The sequence below is a fragment of the Pongo abelii genome, chromosome 11, assembly GCF_028885655.2.
Source record: "Pongo abelii isolate AG06213 chromosome 11, NHGRI_mPonAbe1-v2.0_pri, whole genome shotgun sequence".
Classification (NCBI taxonomy): domain Eukaryota; kingdom Metazoa; phylum Chordata; class Mammalia; order Primates; family Hominidae; genus Pongo; species Pongo abelii.
In genome coordinates, this window is record NC_071996.2 from 128,016,045 (window position 1) to 128,036,395 (window position 20,351).

Genomic DNA, 20,351 nt, shown 5'->3' on the forward strand with positions numbered 1-20,351 from the left:
CTTTTGTCAAAAGAATAAACCGTAAGATTACAAGTGGTTTTCTATCTTATTGTTAGATAGTTAGGATGCAATTTAAAGACTCACCATACCTACAACTTCGAAAACAACAAGCTAACTTATTTCAAATTTATATGCCAGATATTATGATATACGTTGTCACATACCATCTCATTTAACTTCAAAATGATAACACAAGGTTAATTTATAACCGGATGAGAAAAATGATGCTCAGAAAAGCTAAATAATTTGTTATACCTTTTATCAAATCCCTTAAAAGTGAAGTGGCCTCTCCCTGACCCCCTTGCCACTAAGCCCTTACAAAACCAGGGGTAACAGGCCTGACTGAATTCACAGAGCAGAACAAAAAACTTTACGGCTGTTTGTTCTCATTGGAAATTCTTTCCAAACATTGCTTTATTCTACCAAGTAAAAGAAACTAGGAAAAGCTCTCATCACTACATTAAAACTAAAAAAACTAGAAATAAAAATATAAAAAGGTAAAACCTTGGGAAAAAATAATTATATCCAATACACACACATAAACACTGAAGTAAAACAAGTCATTAACTTATTAATTTTGGAGTGATACAATAATTAAACTTAATGAATCTAGCGTCATTCTATAGCACCAAATTTTTTTGAACTGAGAATTTAATCTCTCTGAAAGTTATTAAACAGCTGAGATCAAAGTCAGTGTTTTCCAAATGATCTTGCTGAACAGGATTTTTTTCTTGACTGATAAAAACAAAATACAGCAATAGCCGGTGAAAAATGGAATATACATGTGAAGAAGCTGATATTCTTAAACAAGACTAGCTGCAATATTGCACTGCAATAATATACTATTAAGAAAAACAGACGGCAGCTATGAGTGTATGATTATCAGAAAAAATACTTGTATTAATACGACATCCTCTCTCACTGAAGATGTAAGAATTTGGGATTTAAAAACTTGTAAGAGAATATTCAGCTTTTGTTTCTCATTGTCATTTAACAACTCTTAAGGAGATGTCAATACAGTTTTTTCCATATTTTCCATTTTAAAGGACAAGTGCTAAATACTAAGAAAAAAATTAAATCATTCCCTTTCAGTTTCTCATTCTAAGCATTCACTAAGTATGTGAACAATTAAGATTTTTATTCATGGCCAGGCACAGTGGCTCACACCTGTAATCCCAGCACTTTGGGAGGCCGAGGCGGGCAGATCACGAGGTCAGGAGATCGAGACCATCCTGGCTAACACGGTGAAACCCCGTCTCTACTAAAAATACAAAAAAAAATAAAAATAAAAATAAAAATAGCCGGGCGTGGTGACAGGCGCCTGTAGCCCCAGCTCATCGGAGGCTGAGGCAGGAGAATGGCGTGAACCTGGAAGGCGGAGCTTGCAGTGAGCCGAGATCGTGCCACTGCACTCCAGCCTGGGCAACAGAGCGAGACTCCACCTCAAAATCAATAAATCAATAAATCAATAAAAAGATTTTTATTCACATAGGCTTCGGTTGGCCCTTACACAGAAAGCACTGTTCATTTAAAAAACAAAAACCACCTTCCACACTGAGACGTACTATAACTAAGTTAGACAGAAAGTCATTGTTTTGAAATGTTTAATTTCTTTTTGAGACGGAGTTTCACTCTGTTGCCCAAGTAAGAGTACAGTGACACGATCTCGGCTCACCCCCCCAGTTCAAGCGATTCTCCTGCCTCAGCCTCCCAAGTAGCTGGGATTACAGGTGCCCACCACCGCACCTAATTTTGTATTTTTAGTAGAGACAGGGTTTTGCCATGCTGGCCAGGCTGGTCTCAATCTCCTGACCTTAAATGATATGCCCACCTTGGCCTCCCAAAGTGCTGGGATTACAGGCGTGAGCCACCGTGCCCAGCCTTCAAATGCTTAACTGCTTAAAGGAAGAAAACATTTAAAAAGCTCTACTTACCATGTACATTAGTATGTCTCTAATCATCACCATAGCTGTTTGATGATCATTCCAAGCTTGATTTAGCGTTTGAAGAAAGTTGTTATTCAATGAATTTAGTACATCTTCTCGCACCTAGTAACAGAAGAGTTCATTAGTTTGCACACACACATCCACACACTCATATATACAGGCATGCACATATCTGTTTAATAAAATAATGAAGTGGAATCTTTAAATCAAAGAAATGTTATAGGCTAGTAGAAATATTTTAAGTTACAACCTATACACAGATGAGTATCAAATGTATATGTATAGTACAGACTTCTCTTCTGATCTCCAGAACATAAATCAACTTCCTAGGTATTTCCCAACCTTCCAATGACTTGACATCATTGTCAAGAGTAAAATCCTATATTCTTATAGTAAGTTACAAGGGCCTGTAAGACTGGCTTCATGCTACTACTGAATTTCCTACTACACCTTCCCTTCCCCAACTTTGAATAATGGTTGAGAATACTGATTTTGGAGTCAATTACCTGGGCTCCAATCCCAGCTCCCTAACAAACTGGGTGACCTGGGATAAATATTTAACCTCTGTGCCTCAGTTTCCTTATATGTGAAATAGCATTCTTCTCGTAGGATTGTTTTAAGAATTGAATTAACGCTAGTAATACACTTAAAACAGTGCTTAGTACTCCATAAACACTCTATAATAAACTACTCAGTACACTTCAGCTACAATGGCCTCTTTACTAAATACAGCAACTGTGCTCTGCCATTCCTTCTGCTTCAATTCACATGGCTCATCCCACTCACTTTATTTCGCTCAAATTTCATCTCTGGAGAGGTCTTTCCCAACCAATTATTTCAAAGAACGCCTAGCTCTACTTCTTCACCATACAATTTGTTTTTCGTCATAGCATTCATCGTTACCTACTATATTACAGTTTGTTTATTGTTTCTTCCACTAAAATGTAAATGTCTCCATGGTGGCAGGATTTCTGTCTTTTCCATGTGTATATCCCACACCTAGAATAGTGCTTGGTATATATAATACCATTTATTTCATATCCCTGCCCTCCAATGCCATGATTCACCTCCAACATAAGCACTTTCAGGATTATCTGCTTTTGCACATAAAGTTCCCTTGAGCCTGAAATGTCTTTCCAATCCAACCCTAATAAAAGACTATTCAAGACTTCAAAAATTTCTTTCCACAGTCCACAAGCTTAGTACCATCCTCTCTGATAAAATGTTATTGACCATTACTCCTTCCTGCTATGCTATCTGCCCAATAGAAAGACCATTTCACTCAGAAACAGAATCTAGACTCTGGTTCTTGTTTTATCACGAAGTCGTCGTGTGTTTGTCTCTAAGTTCCTGTAACGCTTTGGGGCTATACTGCCAACTTCTACAGTTATTCAAATCCAACCAACCTTCCATAATCCAGCTAAACTCTCAATAACTCTACACTAAACAAAACTTTTATCTCCAAATATCCTTTACCATAGAGAATTTCTAATAGTGGTTACACTTTTTCAGATTGGGAAAAAGCTGAAGTCATGGTGCTTTCTGAGAAACATCAACTATTTAATGTATGTTGATATATATAGACACCTCTAAAACAATTATAAATACACATAAATAAAATGCCATTCTGTATCAGATCTAATATGAACAAGTGGCCAAAAGTGCCAAAGAAAATACACACAATACACTGTGGAAGAATAAATTCAAACTAGGAAAACAGAATCTTTTCCTACATATTGGGGAAAACGAGGTTATTAGATTTAATGATGAGACAATATATCTAGTCTACTAAATGTACAGTATAAAAATCACTAGGCCTATACCACATAATTTAGAATTTTATCATATATTTAATCTTTTGTTCACAAGACTAAGCTCCATGACTTCGAGTTACATCATCCAGAAATTCCTCCAAAAATGTTAACTATATCAAGTTAGTTAATAGAAATACTTATACAAAATGAATAATGTATCATTTGTTTCAACTCATTAAATCTAGCAGTTGTCAGATACAAACCTCCCCCACAAAAACCCAGCAAGTTGAAAACGTGTTTATTTTCAAAATTTTACACCAAGCTTCATATTCCTTTACTGAAGAGTAGCAATTAAATTAAAATCATGACAATGTAAGAGCAATCTATACTACATACAAAAAAAATACGTATTTCAAACATCAGAATATCAAGCCCATTAATTTCTTAAGGACTTATATGAACTTCTACATACCGCTATATTATAAAATTAAGTTAAATGTTAACTACATTAAAATCACACTGAATTTGGAACACATGAATGTGCCTGCATATTTGTTGAATGAATGAAAAACTGACCAATTAAATAAAAAGTTAATGTTATAAAATAAGGCATGTTCTTTAAAATCACTGATTTGTACACTTTATAATAAAATATATCAAGTATTTACATATTTGTCATTCATATTTATACCTGCCTTTCAGAAAATTAAAATGTGATCTACTAGTACAATGTGTCATAATTGCCTTATTTGCATCATACCTCAAAAAATTATCCTGACCAATAACAGTGAATTTTACTAGCAGAAAATAGCTACAATTAAGAGCTAATTTTATGTTTATTTTTCAATTATGCATACACACACACACAAACTCATGACTGAAAGAAGTAAAATGAATGCCTTAGATAAACTGCTGCAATGTCTTCTTATTCAGATGACTCTATGAACAAAAAATTTTTCCTCTAACATTTCTGTAGAAAATTAGTTGAAAGTGAACAGATTATTTATTCAAACATACACAATAAAATGGTAGGAATGAGATGAAGATTATGAAGATTAAAACAGGCTTTTAAAAAGATGGTTAAGTTGGCACATAAACTACACATTAAGTGAAAAGGGATTTTTATTTTACAAATTATTAACATCTTACAAAAAAATTGAAAAAGAAAGCAAGCATGGGAAATATGGAGGGAGGGATAACATTGTTAATCTCATGGCCTAACACAATCACCTACTTTCTGCACCAGCAAGGCAAATGGGAGGGAACCCTGCTGTACAGGTAGTACCAGAACCAAAACGGCCTACGGATTAAGTATGAACAGATAATTAAAGAAAACCTATACTAAAATTACACAGATAAAGAGTTGGAATTTGAAGGGAGAGACATGGAAGAACAAGTAGCAACACCAGAGAAATTGAGAGCAGGATGGGACCAGCTGTGACAAAAAAGATGAAATGGAAGTAATGGAGAACTGATGGCTGTGCCTGGCATTAGCTTTGCAAAGGAAGAAAGAGAAAGCTCAAAACAGTGGATCACAAATCAGGCAGAGAATTAGTCACCCGAAGAGCTTTCACAAACAGATTTTAAATACGATGCAGTAGCGTGTCCGTGGTCTCAGCTACTCACAACGCTGAGGGGGTAGGATCGTTTGATCCCAGGAGTTTGAGGCAAGCCTGGGCAACACAGCAAGATCCTATCTCTAAAAAATAAATAAGACTTCAGTGAAGAGAATGAGAAAACAAGCCACAGATTGGGAGAAAGTATTTGCAAAAGACAAAGCTAATAAAGAACTATTATCCAAAATATATAAATAATTCTTTAAAAACCTTAGAAAGTAACTCAATTTTTAAAAAGGCAAAAGATCTTAGCAGACACCTAACCAAAGAAGATATACAGATAGCAAGTAAGCATCTGAGGAGATCATAGGTCATTAGGACATTGCAAATTAAAACACCGATCTGACACCATTACATACCTTTGAGAATGGCCAAAACATTGACAATACCAAATGCTAGCAAGGACGTAGAGCAAAAGAGTATCTCACGCACTGCCAGTGGGAATGCAACATGGTAGTCACTTTGGAAGGCAGTTTGGCAGTTTCTAACAAAACTAGACATACTCGTACCATATAATCTGGCAATCACACCCCTGAGTTTTTTCTTAAATGAGCTGAAAACTTATGTCCACACAAAAACCCACACACAAGTGTTTAAAGCAACTTCATTCATAATTGCCAAAACTTGGAAGAAACCAAGACGTTCTTCTGCAGATGAGTGGATTAATAAATTGTACTATATTTAGAAAATGGAATATTACTCAGCACTAAAAAGAAATGAGCTATTAAGCCATGAAGAGATATAGAGGTAACTTAAATGCATATTACAAAGTGAAAGAAGCTAATCTGAAAAGTGTGTATACTGTATGATCCAACTATATGACATTCTGGAAAAGGCAAAACTAAAGAGAGCACACAAAAAAATAGGTATGTAAGTAGGCAGAGCACAGGATTCATAGGGCAGTGAAACTATTCTGTACAATACTATACTAGTCAATATATGTCCAAAACCATAGACTGAGTTCATTCCAAAGTGAGCCCTCATGTAAACTATGGACTTGGAGTGATGTGTCAATGTAGGTTCATCAATTGTAATAAATGTACCACTCTGGTGTGGGATGTGCACAGCAGGGAGAGGCTGTGCATATGTTGGGGCAGGGGTGTATATGGGAAATCTTAGTACCCTTCCATCCTCCACCCTTTTTTTTTTTTTTTAAGATGGAGTCTCGCTCTGTTGCCCAGGCTGGGGTCCAGTGGCGCAATCTTGGCTCACTGCAACCTCTGTCTCTCAGGTTCAAGCCATTATCCTGGCTCAGCCTCACAAGTAGATGGGATTACAGGTGTGCGCCACCACACCTGGCTAATTTTTGTATTTTTAGTAGAGACAACAGTTTCACCTTGTTAGCCAGGCTGGTCCTGAACTCCTGACCTCAAGTGATCCACCCGCCTCGGCCTCCCAAGGTGCTGCGATTACACTGTGTCCAGCCTCTCCACTGAATTTTGGTGTTAATCTGAAAACGGCTCTAAAAACCAAACTTTATATTTTTTAAAAAAAAGGGAGGGAGGGAAGAAGGAAGAGGAAGGAGAAAGAAGAAAGAAGAAAGAAGAAGAAATATTTTGGGGCCACCCAAGATCAAAAGACAACCCTAATTTTAAAGTATCTACCCAGGTGATTCTGATATAATAACATCCAGGACTAGGAAACCACTGGCTCCCACACTAGCCACTTCTGTCTCTTCCCTTTGCAGAACTTCTTCAACACGAATATGTTTTTACATTGTTGTAATAATAATATTTATGCAATTCTGAGTCCTGCTTTTTTCTTCTAAAAAACAAACAAAAAAAACACACAGGATCCATGTGCAGAACGTGCAGGTTTGTTACATAGGTATATGTGTGCCATGGTGGTTTGCTGCATCTATTGACTCATCCTCTAAGTTCCCTCCCCTCACCTCCCATCCTCCAACAGGCCCTGGCGTGTGTTGTTCTCTTCTGTGTCCACGTGTTCTCAATGTTGAACTCCCACTTATGAGTGAGAAGAGTCCTGCTTTTTTAATGCCACTGATTAACATTTAATATTAACCTTTGGTTTAGGAGAAAAATACGTAGCTGTATCATATCATTTCCAATGCACCATAGTAATCCAAAGAAAAAGGTTATATTACAATAAAATGTAAGAAGAAAATGTCATAATTTTAAGCAAATGATACCAAAAGCATAATTTATAAAAGAAAAAATGCTAAACTGCACTTTACTGAAATTAAAAACTTTTGTCTGTAGACACCACTGAGACAGTAACACAGAGAAGCTACAGAATAGGAGAAAAACCAAATGACTGTATTCAGAACATATTAAAAAAAAAAAACTCTTAGAACTTAGCAATGACAGCAAATAATTTAAAAATGGGCAAAAGACTTGAACAGACCCTTCACCAAAGAGGATATACAGATGGCAATTTTGTACATGAATAGATGTTCAACAACCTAAGTCATTAGGAAAAAGCTAATTAAAACCATGAGAAACCCCTACACACCCATCAGAGTGGCTAAAACAAAAGATGCTGACAGTATCGACTGCTGACAAAGATTTGCAACAACTAGAACTACCATAAACAAAATGGTACAGCCTTACCAGAAAACAGTTTGGCAGTTCTTAGGAAGTTAAATAACATCACATGACCCAGCAACCCTACTTCTATGTATTTACTAGAGAAATGAAAACTTACATTCACACAAAAATCACACACAAATGTTCACAGCAGCTCTACTCACAACCACAAAATGTCTTTCAACAAGTATATAGGTAAATGAATAAGCAAACTGTGGTACATTCATACAACAGAGTATCAGCCATAAAAGGGAACAAATTATTGATAGAATAGTTTGGATCAATCTCAAAATAATTATGCTGAATGAAAGAAACCAGACTCAAAAGATTACAAACTATAATTCCAATTATATGGCATTCTTGAAAAAAAAAATCCAAAACTATAGTGTTAAGATAGCAGATCAGTGGTTGTCAGGAACTAGGGGTTAAGAGAACTATAAAGGGATAACAGAGGGAGTTTACTGGGGTCAAGCAACTGTTCTATATCAAGTGTGACAGTGGTTACATGAATCTCTATGTGTGCTGAAATTCACAGAGATATATGAAAATAAAGGCCAATTTTATTATACACTAATTTTAAAAAATTTGATGTAATTATTATTTGAAAATTGGGCCCTGTTTCCTTATTATTTTATCATAAACATAAGCTATGATGCCACAAGCTTTATTCATCAAAGCAATTTAAATTCCAAACAATGAAAGAATTGTTAAACAATTTGAGTATATCAACCTTATGAACCACTCTGCAACAATTCAAACTTGACCACTATTCTTTGTTTCTGTGGATATAGCTTTTCTTGCATTTTTAAAAATTAAATCCTTAGCAAAGATTAAAGTGGAATTACTGCCAAAAGGAAACCTTTTTCTTTTTTTAAGAAACAGGGTGTCACTCTTTCACCCAGGCTGGAGTACAGTGACACAATTATAGCTCACTGCAGCCTCAAGCTCCTGGGCACAAGTGATGCTCCCACCTGAGCCTCCCAAGTAGCTAGGACTTCAGCAGCACTCTCCAGCACTTCTGGCGTGTGTGTGTGTGTGTGTGTGTGTGTGTGTGTGTGTGTGTGTGTGTGTGTGTGTGTGTGTGTGTGTGTGTGTGTGTGTGTGTGTAGATAAGGGGTCTTAGTGTGTGTGTGTGTGTGTGTGTGTGTGTGTGTGTGTGTGTGTGTGTGCGCGCAGATAAGGGGTCTTAGTGTGTGTGTGTGTGTGTGTGTGTGTGTGTGTGTGTGTGTGTGCGCGCGCGCGCGCGCGCGCGCGCGCAGATAAGGGGTCTTACTGTTTTGCCCAAGCTGGTCTCGAAGTCCTGGCCTCAAAGTGATCCTTCCACGTTGGCCTCCCAAAGTGTTGGAATTATATGCATGAGTCACCGTGTCTGGCCTATTTTTCAACTGTATAATAAAACCTGCTTAATGATAAATTAATGTCCAAGCTGCAATATACACATCCTCAAGTCAGTCAAATTACTGGTAAAGAGAAACAAAAGGAGTTGGAAAGGAGGATGACAGGAGAGAACAGCAGGCATTAGCATGACCAGGAGCTACAGGCTCCCAAACTGTGCCCTTGAGTTTTCATTCCCAAGTATCTCCATGGATTGACAAGGAAGCTGATACTGGGCCAGCAGCTCTTGGGCTAGCTGGAGAGCTGAAGGACATAATGTGCACAGTTCTCCCATACGCCACAACACACATAATTGTTTTTAATCATTAATTAAAATTTTTTCACACTCTAAATTTCAATGCCTGGGGCAAAATCCCAGCCAGCCAATCCTAATTAAATGTCTAGGTAAAACAAAGAAATCATCAGCTAAAACAAATTAAAAACTTTAATTCTGAAGTTCACTGAAACTAAAACAGAGTCACATAATCAATGATGATATGGAATACTGAAAATTGAGGACTTCCTTGGTAAACAAGTCTCCAAATTCAGGACAACATTAGGTCCAAATATAGACAAATCCCCAAAGTACAGAAATTTGTACTTGGCATTCCTGTTCATCAAAAAAATACTAATCATGTATTAAAAACATAAAATGAGACACAATAACATGGAGCACATCCTAATTATACCAGGACATTAAAAAGTATCACAGAGGTACAATAACTCAAAGGTATGTCATTCTATAAATCTATAGTATTTTAACATTCACCCAGAAGCTAAGATAATCAAAATCAGCTAAGGTTGAGTATCACTTATCCAAAATGCTTGCAGGCCACTCGTGTTTCAGATTTTTTATTTTTTCAGATTTTCGGTTTTTTCAGATTTTGGAATATAATACTTACCAGGTAAGCATCCTTAATCCGAAAATCCAAAATCTGAGATGCTCCAATGAGCATTTCCTTAAAGCATCATCTCAGCACTCAAAAAGTTTCGGATTTTGGCCAGCTGTGGCAGCTCAATGCCTATAATCCCAGTACTCTGGGAGGTTGACGTGGGCACAATGGCTTGAGCTCAGGAATTCAAGACCAGCCTGGACAACATGGCAAAACCTCGTCTCCACCAAAAATATAAACAAATAGCTGGGCGTGGTGGTGCGTGCCTGTAGTCTCAGCTACTCAGGAGGCTGAGGTGGGAGGATCACTTAAGCCCAGGAGGTGGAAGCTGCAGTGAGCTGAGATCATGCCGCTACACTCCAGCTAGGGTGACAGAGTGAGACCCCTCCCATCTCAAAAAAAAAAAAAAAAAAAAATTTTCAGATTTTGGATTTTTGGATTAGGGATACTCAACCTCTTTGCAGACAACTGCCCAGGGAAGTCACCAACTAAGGACTCTGACCAAGTCACCTAACCTATCTAGTCTGTAGCACCTCTTTACCTGTGATGTGACTATGGTTGATTAGATTAATGACATCATGTTCCACTGAAATGCCTTACTTAGCACCACTGCAGAAAAGACTTCATTTCCCCTGATTAAATACGATTTATAATAGTTTTGTATGATTTTTTAAATTGGGGCTTCTATTTTAAAATAACTGACAGCCACTGGATGCCTGCTATCTTTCTGGCTCTAAATTCCAAAACATGTTGCCTGTTTCATCTGTTAAACGCAGCATAATACAAAAGCATGCAACATTTACTATGACCTACAAAAATAGCACTTAATGCCATCATTTCTTCAATCACTTTATTAACGACGGGTAAGTTGCTTTTAGTTTTTTACCATTATAAGTAATGTTACAAAAACATTCTTATACATACAAAAAAGTTAAAAAATAAAAATAAAAATAGCACTTAAATTTCTACTTAAAACATACTTTTTTCAGTCCTGCATTAATCACATGTGGTCTAGGGGTTTGTCACTTTATAAACTTTGCCAGTTACATGAATTTTATTCTTCCAAGGAATGCCATTAAATAACTCTTGAAGATTTCAAAATTTTTCCACCTTATCATACCACAGTGATATGACACAAACCTATCAATAAAACTGGCTTACTAGATAAAGTGAATCCCAATGGGAGTCAAGCCATAAGGTATAGAGGACAGCTGACACAACTGTTCAGGAAAAAAGCTTCATGGCTCTTTCCCTCAGCCTCAGGATTCCTGATCTAAAAGGTTAAAAAGAAACACTGCAATGTTCTGCTATTTTTACAGAAGTCATATACAATAAATAGGGGCAGGTCAGGAATAAGGACACTTGCTTTCCTTTCCTCTAAAGGATAGAAATTTCTGAATGACTGGAAGGAACTCTTACCTCGTACTTTCAGGAATTCTTAATGCAGTCAAACTCCAATTATTTGTACAATTAATATAAATTTGGTTAACAGATGTTGCTGTTATAATACATACAGCAATCTTAAGATTTCTGTATCTCAAACAAGCTTCTACTAAGGCCAAGATAATTAATTTTAAGTTTTGTAGATATTTTACACTTCCCAAGAATTAACTAATGATGAGATTCCTGAATAATATAAAATTCACTATCCTTTTCATACAGTAGACTGTGTTATTCTCATTTTTAATTAATTTTAATAATTAAGATGGCAATAGTGATCAGAAAAATTATACCAGTATCCTTAAAAAAACAGTAAGATAACCACTGTAGGGAAAAAATTTTCTCCATTGCTGCCAGAAGATTCTTCATTAAGTAATTTTCTAACATACATAGTAATGTAACTTAACAGCATTTCACAAGAAGCACACTACTCTCAATTTCAAAATCCAATTCATTCTCAGTGGAAATATTCCCCATTCTTACTCTTTGCTTTAAGCATCCAAAATGAAGCTCTTAAAGAAATCAGGTCCTATTATCAGATATCAACCACTCATTCAAAAGTATACAAAGTATTTCCCCAGACTGACAATTCATGTATTCATGTTTGCTTCCAGCAGGCAAAGCAGGGTGCTAGGCACTATGGGGGATACAACACACTTTCAGCCACTTTATAATCTCTGAGGGAGAGGGGAGAAGGGGGAGCCTAATATTAGCATTCAAATGACCTCAATACAAAGTAGAATACAATAAATAGCACTACAGAAAAGTTACAAAGTTCAAAGAAGGAACACAGAACAGGTGTTAGGACAATACACTTTCACAATTTCATACATAAAGATAATTTGCTACATGTTGAAGCAAATACTATTTTAAAAATCACATAAAATTTGACATTTTTAAAAAAGGCATTCTTAGTTCAAATATGCTTTTAAACTGGTCTTAAAATAGTATGACTTAGAAAAATCAGGATTTCTCAATCAGTACAAAATACTACTATGAAAAATGATAGCTTTTTACTTACTGGTTGGAAAGGAATGCAGAAAGAAAAATGACAGTACACCACAGAAAAACACCACTATGACTTATCGTTTGTAAAGTATCCTATTCCCAATGGTTAAGATATACATTAAAAGCTATTATTATAGCATTAGTATCATGGTTAAACTTAGTAACAGGCACACTGACAGAATTAATCAGGAAAACATACACAAAGCCTGACAACATAGCTACTAGTATTTTTGTTCTCTTGAGTACGATGAAAAAGCAACCACGGTTTCTCAAGATTACATGATCTGGTTCTAAGCCAACTGACAGACTTCAATCTCAAAAAAACAGAGGCATATAGCCAGATAATCACCTGTGTTTTTAAATCGTTGTTAGATTTAGTAATTAACTTGAGTAGGGAGAGGTATTACCCCACACAGAGAAAAAAAAATGGATCTCAGCTATTTGTGGCTATGAACCAAGGTGGTTTCCATTTTGACTGCTGGTAGTATTCTCAAAGATTCATTTCAACAGACAACTGAGTGCCGACCACATGCAAAGAGCAGGAGACACAAAGATAAATGAACAGGTCCTAATTCATTTATTCACTTAGTAATAGAAGAATATCACTCAAAAATACAACAGAAATAGGACGGTGGGGTACTTGCCCTGAAAGTACAGTCTACTTAACAACTTAAGCAGAATAGCAGATACTTAACATGGCAAACTTGTTAAAACAACACTTTTAAGCCTCCTCTCCCCCAACATCATTTCTCTTCCATCCCTTTCAATGTAGAAACCATTCAATTTCCAATGTCTTCATATCCCACGGTTGCCGTTTTCCTGACTCTCTAATAATCCCTTTTCCACACGCTATCCCCAACAAGTCTCTGTCTCTTTTGGGATTATGCTATTTTTATTTAGGTCACTATCCCCATATCATACCCATTAGCAGTTTTCACACCTAGCTCACAGTCTCTTCTCACTCCTGTCACCACCATCCCAAAAAGCATAATGGGTTGAGTACCTTCCAACAACTTTTAAGTTAAACATCAAGACAAGATAGCATGAAAACTAAAGATGAGCAAGCAGCAACAAGGCACTGAAAATGGCACTCATCCTAAATGCCTGACTACATCTTCTCCACTGCAGTCAGCCTTTCTAAGGATTAAAAAGCAATGGCTCCCACCACTAACAGAATAACACTCATATCCCCTACAATGGTTTTCAAAATCTAGCCCAACCCACTTTACTATCCTCATTTCCTACAAAAACATTCGAAAATGCTTTCGTTCATCCTTATGAACAACAACATGTTCACCTTCCATCTACACTGATCTATCTCACTACGCTCATACCTACCTGCCATTTTTCTCATTCAACTTTCTCTCCTTGTTATCTACCGGGACAATATTTTGGCTTTGCTCACATGATGAATCTTGAGAAATGCTTTAAGTATAATCGAAAATTACCTCCTCTTTCTACCTTGCCGTGAATTCCTCAGGCAAAATAATTCCCCCTCAAATCTGATTACCTCACTAACATTATGGGATTCTTGCTGGCAAGAATCATGTCTTATTTATTTTTGGGTGGCTGAAACATAGGAGAAACTCAATCTCTGTGGGCCTCTGAAATGAATCTGAATTTGCTAAGGAAAATCTTATTCCCAAGTGTTTCTATCAATATCCTTAACTCACTGTAGTCATTATATATTGTATATAAATGCCATTAAAAACATTAATTTTAATGTTTTCCATTAAATTAATATTTGCCTAGAAAGGGAAAAGCACTCCAAAAGCTTTATTATAAAAGGAAGTCTGTTTAAGTAATTGACATAAAGAAGAGTCCACAGTTTACCTTAAAGTTACCAACTTCATGTCCACATAAATATCTTAACTTACATACAAACAAATATAAAATTTAAAACTGGTTCTTCTTCCCCATCTAGAAATAGGGAGAAAAATATATTGAAAAAGTAGTTTACACAGAGACAGCATTTTCAGCAAATAAGACCCTAGGTACAAAAGATAAATGGTGAGGAATTATTTGTTCTACAAAAAGACACTGCAGTTTACAAAGAAATTCAAAAAAGAAAGTCACTTGAAACTTGAAACTATGTCCCCTTCAAGGCTGCGATTTCCCTACCGGTAAAACAAAAGTGCTTAGAACAGATTAAGACTACAAAGCGTAGATCCAAGCATGTAAGTCTAAAACATAACTTCCACAAGGGCAGGAATCTTTCCTTGATATAGTACAAATGCTCACACCAGTGCCTTGCTCAACAGGCGGTTTTCTGAATAAAGGAAAGGCGCGCAGGATGAAGCTCCTCTTATTCTGGCTTCCTCCTATTCAATCGAAGTAAGATATTATTTGAAGAATAGGACATACAGATAGAAAAACTTTGAAAACCACTAGAATAAACGTTCTTTCCAATAATAACTAAAAAGTTAAGTTAATTTTAAATGTTAACTTTTCTTGGTTCAGCTATTTTTCTAAGAAACCAACTTTCAAAGTTCAATAATTTTTATAGGTTCATTTATGAGGTCACCATGTTATTTGATTATTACTATGGAATATTAAAGATGAAGAAATTAAGCATAAGGTAAATCTAAGAAAACTGCTAAGCATTACAAAATTGAGATAATAAAGCTCTTCCCATATTAAAACTAAAGTTTCTCCCCTGACTTCAAGAAAATTAAAAATTGAGGCCAGGCACAATGGCTCACGCCTGTAGTCCCAGCACTTTGGGAGGCAGATGGTTCACCTGAGTCCCGGAGTTCAAGACCAGCCTGCGCAACATGGTGGAAACCTTGTTTCTACAAAAAAACACACAAAAATTTAGCCGGGCATGGTGGCACGTGCTGGTAGTCCAGCTATGTAGGAGGCTGAAGTGAGAGAATCACCACAGCCTGGGAGGTGGAGAATGCAGTGAACCGAGATTGTGCCAACGTACTCCAGCCTGGGCAACACAGTAAGGCCTGGTCTCCAAACAACAACAACAAAAAAGCTGGACGCTGCGGCTCACGCCTGTAATCCCAACACTTTGGGAGGCCAAGGCGAGTGGATCATTGATGCTGGGAGTTCAAAACCAGCATGGACAACATGGCAAAACACCATATTTACTAAAAACACAAAAATTGGCCAAGCATGGTGGCACACGCCTGTAATCCCAGCTACTCGGAAGGCTGAGGCACGAGATTTGCTTGAAACTACAAGGTGGAGATTGCAGTGAGCCAAGATGGCGCCACTGCAAGCGACAGCAAGACCTAGTCTCAGAAAATAAATAAAAAAAAAAAAAAAATTGAAACATTTTTATTCCAAACACATGGCACAGGAATAAACAGTCTTAGAGACTATTATCTTCCTAAGTCTTAATAACCTAAACTTATCAAGACACATAATCATAATTTTTAAAGTTCCTTGGGCTAAAACAACCAACTCCAAACTCATTTTATAGATTAATACTTTAAATTCCAGAAAGGTTTAGTAATTTGTTCAAGATTATTAGTGAGAGAATTAACTCCCAATGCTCAGTTCTATTTTCTACCTATTACTTTTCCCACTGCAGCTGCATCTAGGTTATTTCTTACTATTAAAGTGCTCAACAGGAGTTAGAAGAAGAAAAGGCAAGTCCTTCGTTACTCTACAACAAGCTTAAAGACTGTCAAGTTTGAATCCCAAATAGGAACCTTATGAAAGGAGAATGAAAGAAGATGGCTCCACCCTTAACATGTCCACAAGTAGCAAAACTAATGATTACTATTTCTAAATTTAAAACCGTGCTTTAGTATCTGACTTACATATACACATATATGCACATGCGCGCGCGCACACACACACGCAAAATGGCTGTGAAAAACTGTAACTGCTAAATACCTGTCAAATATTATCTTATAACATAAGATTAGAGCTAAGTCTTAAGTACCACTAACTCTGGCAACTTTTCAGTCTACACTGCAATGCTCAATGTATCTGAACACTAAGTGTTTAAATTCCTCAGGGTGCAATCCTGGGCCCTCTTTTCTCTTGTCTCTGTGACTTCATTTACTTCCAGGGCTTTAAATACAGGTTGGGTACTCCTCACCCTAAATGCATGGGGACCCGAAGTGTTTCAATTTTCAGATTTGAGTATTTGCATATACATAATGAGAGATCTTGGGGATGGAATCCAAGTGTAAACATGAAATTTATTTGTTTCATATACACCTTATACACATAGCCTGAGGGTAATGTTATATTTTAGTAATTTTGTCTGTGAAATAAAGTTTTGGCTGTGCTTTGACTGTGACTCCGTCACATGAGATAAGCTGTGGAATTTTCCACTGTGGCATCATGTTGGTGCTCAAAAAGTTGTGGATTTTAGAACATTCTGAATTTTTGGATTAGGGATGTTCAACCTGTACCATCTATATGTTCACAATTCCCACATACACATTTCCAGTTCAAACTTCTCAGATAATTTGATTTGCATATCAAATTTTACAGGTATCTTAAAACTAACCTGTTCAAAATGGAGCTCCTTTGTCTGCCCCAAATCTGTATCAGAAAATTAAATCACCTAGCCAGTTAGCCAAGAACCAAAAACCTAAAACTCATCTTAGATTTGTCCCTGTTTCTTATTCCCTACAATCAATCTGCCAGCAGGTAACAGTCTTTCTACATCCAAAATGTATCTTATATTTTAAAACTTTTCTCAATCATAACTGTCACTACACTAATGTAAATCATCACTGTTATTCACCTGAATTTCTGGATTACTTCTTCCTGGTCCCCTTATTTCAACTCTTATGCTCTTTAACTTATTTATCTTGCTTAAAATCCTTAAATGGCTTCCTAATGTACATATAATTAATTACAAAGCCTTCTGCCATGGCTTCAAGGTCTGGCATGATCTGGCTTCTGCTTCTCTCTGCAACCCCACCTTGTCCCATTCCTCTCCATTACCAACTCTTAGCTCCCTACATATGATGGGATTTTATTCAATGTCTTTAGGAAGTGGCAAAGAATAGTCTCCAGCTTTTTTTTTTTTTTTTTTTAATCGCTCTGTTGCCCAGGCTGCAGTGCAGTAGTTCAATAACAGCTCACTGCAGCCTCAAACTCCTGGGCCTCAGCCTCCTGAGCGACTGTGACTACAGGTGTGTGCCATCAAACCCGGCAATTTTTTTTTTTTTTTGAGACAGAGTCTCGCTCTGTCGCCCAGGCTGGAGTGCAGTGGCGCGATCACGGCTCACTGCAAGCTCTGCCTCCTGGGTTCACACCATTCTCCTGCCTCAGCCTCCTGAGTAGCTGGGACTACAGGTGCCTGCCACCACGTCCGGCTAATTTTTTGTATTTTTAGGAGACATGCGGTTTCACCGTGTTAGCCAGGATGGTCTCGATCTCCTGACCTCGTGATCCGCCCACCTTGGCCTCCCAAAGTGCTGGGATTACAGGCGTGAGCCACTGCGCCTGGTCAATTTTTTTTTTGTAGAGACAAGGTCTCACTATGTTGCTCAGGCTGGCCTCAAAACTGCTGGCCTCAGGTGTTCCTCCCACCTCAGCCTCCCAAAGTGCTAGGATTACAGGCGTGAGCCACTGCACTCAGCCTGCTGCCTTTTTAAAGTTTTATTGGAATACTGCCATGTTCATTCATTTACATTTGGTCTGTTGCTGCTTTTGTGCTCCAAAAACAGACTCTGAGGAGGTGTGCCTGAGAATGTATGGCTCAGAAAAACAAAAATACTGACTATCTGGTCCTTCACAGAAAAAAATATTGTACAGCCATTCACTTTGCCTAGAATACTCTTCAACCCACTTTTCTTGTGAGCGCTCATTCTTCTAATTCCAGTTGAAATACTATCACTTCCTCAAACAGCCCTTTCTTGACCTATGTGGTTGTCTTTATCATTTTTTCCTCTATCACTGTATCCTGTTTTCTTGATTATATTTTATAACTAAATACTTGTTTACCTGTTTACTATCTGTTTCATAGGTGCAGGAATCAGATGTGTTCTATTTACCAACATATTCCTTACATCTAGCACAGAGCCTGGCAAACGGTTTTGAATGCTGAATTCTGTGATGGGAAAAGTCTTACAGGATACCTTTGACACTTCGACAAAATGATACATATTCTAAACGTCTTTCAATCTGAAAAGCAGAACTTTTTTCCTCCATTACTATGCTTTTTTACTTTATTTAGAAAAAAAGTTAAAAAACAAATTCCTGTGTAAGTTGAAATGTTTTCATTTTCTAAATCAAGATTTTTCTTATGGTGAGGTACAAAGGCCACATTACACCCTAAATTTTGCCTTGTGGTCTTGAGAAATGAACTAAATTCCTATGGGTGTCAGTTTCCTCAAAGGAAACATTCTTCCAGAGACAAGAAAAATAATATACTACCAGAAGTGCTTTTATTAGAGAAACAGTACTTATATTTTCTATGCCTGCTTCAATTTTTTGAACTTATTTTGAAAGCCAACAATCAGCTACTATCATCCCAAAGAAATGTCCTCTCCGAAGCCTCCCATCATCTGCTGTCTGGTAGTCTGTGTTGCGCTACTTTACTAAAATGTTTGACTTTGTTCACTATCCTCACCTTGAAATCAAAGTACCAACAAACTATATAACAAACCAGCCCTCAGTCCATGTAAAAATTATATTTCCTTGGAATTCTTCAATGTGAAAAGATGGGTCTTGGCTATGTATACCACAGCACTAAAAGCACTTTGCTTTAAAATAAATAAATATATGGTGTGTCAGGCAGTTCAGCTAACTGCCAAAAGCACTGTGAATTAAAAACTGATGAGCAGACCAAACAGTAATGCTTTCAGAACAACAAAAAAAGGTATATTCTGTGAGATTAAAGATAGGTATTCTGATACCACAGAACCCTGAAAGAATATCTCACCTTCTAGTCAAAAGATGCAATGCAGAGATAGGCAGTACTAATTTTCATGCAAACTATGCTTTTGCACATTGTATCAGTAACATCTCTAAGTCTCATTTAGTAGAACAAACTGAGACTTACTACCTTAGGAAACAAACATGTCAGATGGTCCTACCTTAGGAAACAAACATGTCAGATGGTCCTACCTATCAGTTAATAGTTCTCTTTCGATAATGTCCCCTTCAATACAGTAGTACTGTGTTTATATGATTATTAAAATTGTTTCATAAAATAGGAGTAAACATGAAAACAAAAGCACAGAAACTAGCAGAGGCTTCAAAACCTAATTCACTTTAAATAATCAATGAACAGACATGCTGAAATTGGTACATTTCCTAGTCAAAAACTAACTGGTCAAATGAGTGTGAAAGAAAAGAATAAATAAAAGAACATTTTCAGATGCTGGCAATGATCATTAATGACTATGTATAAGAAAAGTAAATTTAAGAATTTAGCATATACTGTATATTTTAAAATTTATTTAGTACAATCAACTTCAATGCATGTTTCGGGGAATATATTATAAAAACTGCCTATATTCTGAAATGATAATTGCTATGGACTGAATGTTTGTGTTCTCCAAATTCATTAATATGAATTATTATGAAACCCTAATCCCAAATGTGATAGTATTTAGAGGTGGGGCCTTTGGGAGGCAATTAAATCTTGAGAATGGTACCCTCATTAACCGGATGGTACCATTATAAGATACATGAGAGATATGACCTCTCTCCCTCCCTGCCCTGTGAAGACACAGCAAGGAGGTGGTTGTCTATAGACCAGGAAGGGGACTTTCACCAGAAAAATGAACCTGCAAGCACCTTGATCTTGGACTTCTCACTTGCCAGAATGGTGGGAAATATTTGTTTA

General features: G+C 36.8%; 1 protein-coding gene across 4 annotated transcripts in view; it reads right to left on the reverse strand.

The window, feature by feature from the left end:
- The window catches only part of CUL3 (cullin 3), a 113,636-nt gene that overhangs the window by 60,713 nt on the left and 32,572 nt on the right, over positions 1 to 20,351 (reverse strand). For all 4 annotated transcript variants that reach the window (XM_002812925.6, XM_002812922.5, XM_063713069.1 and 1 more), the window contains one exon: positions 1,935 to 2,048. In XM_002812925.6, the coding sequence (XP_002812971.2) occupies positions 1,935 to 2,048 (114 nt within the window). The remainder of the gene's footprint in view (positions 1 to 1,934; positions 2,049 to 20,351) is intronic.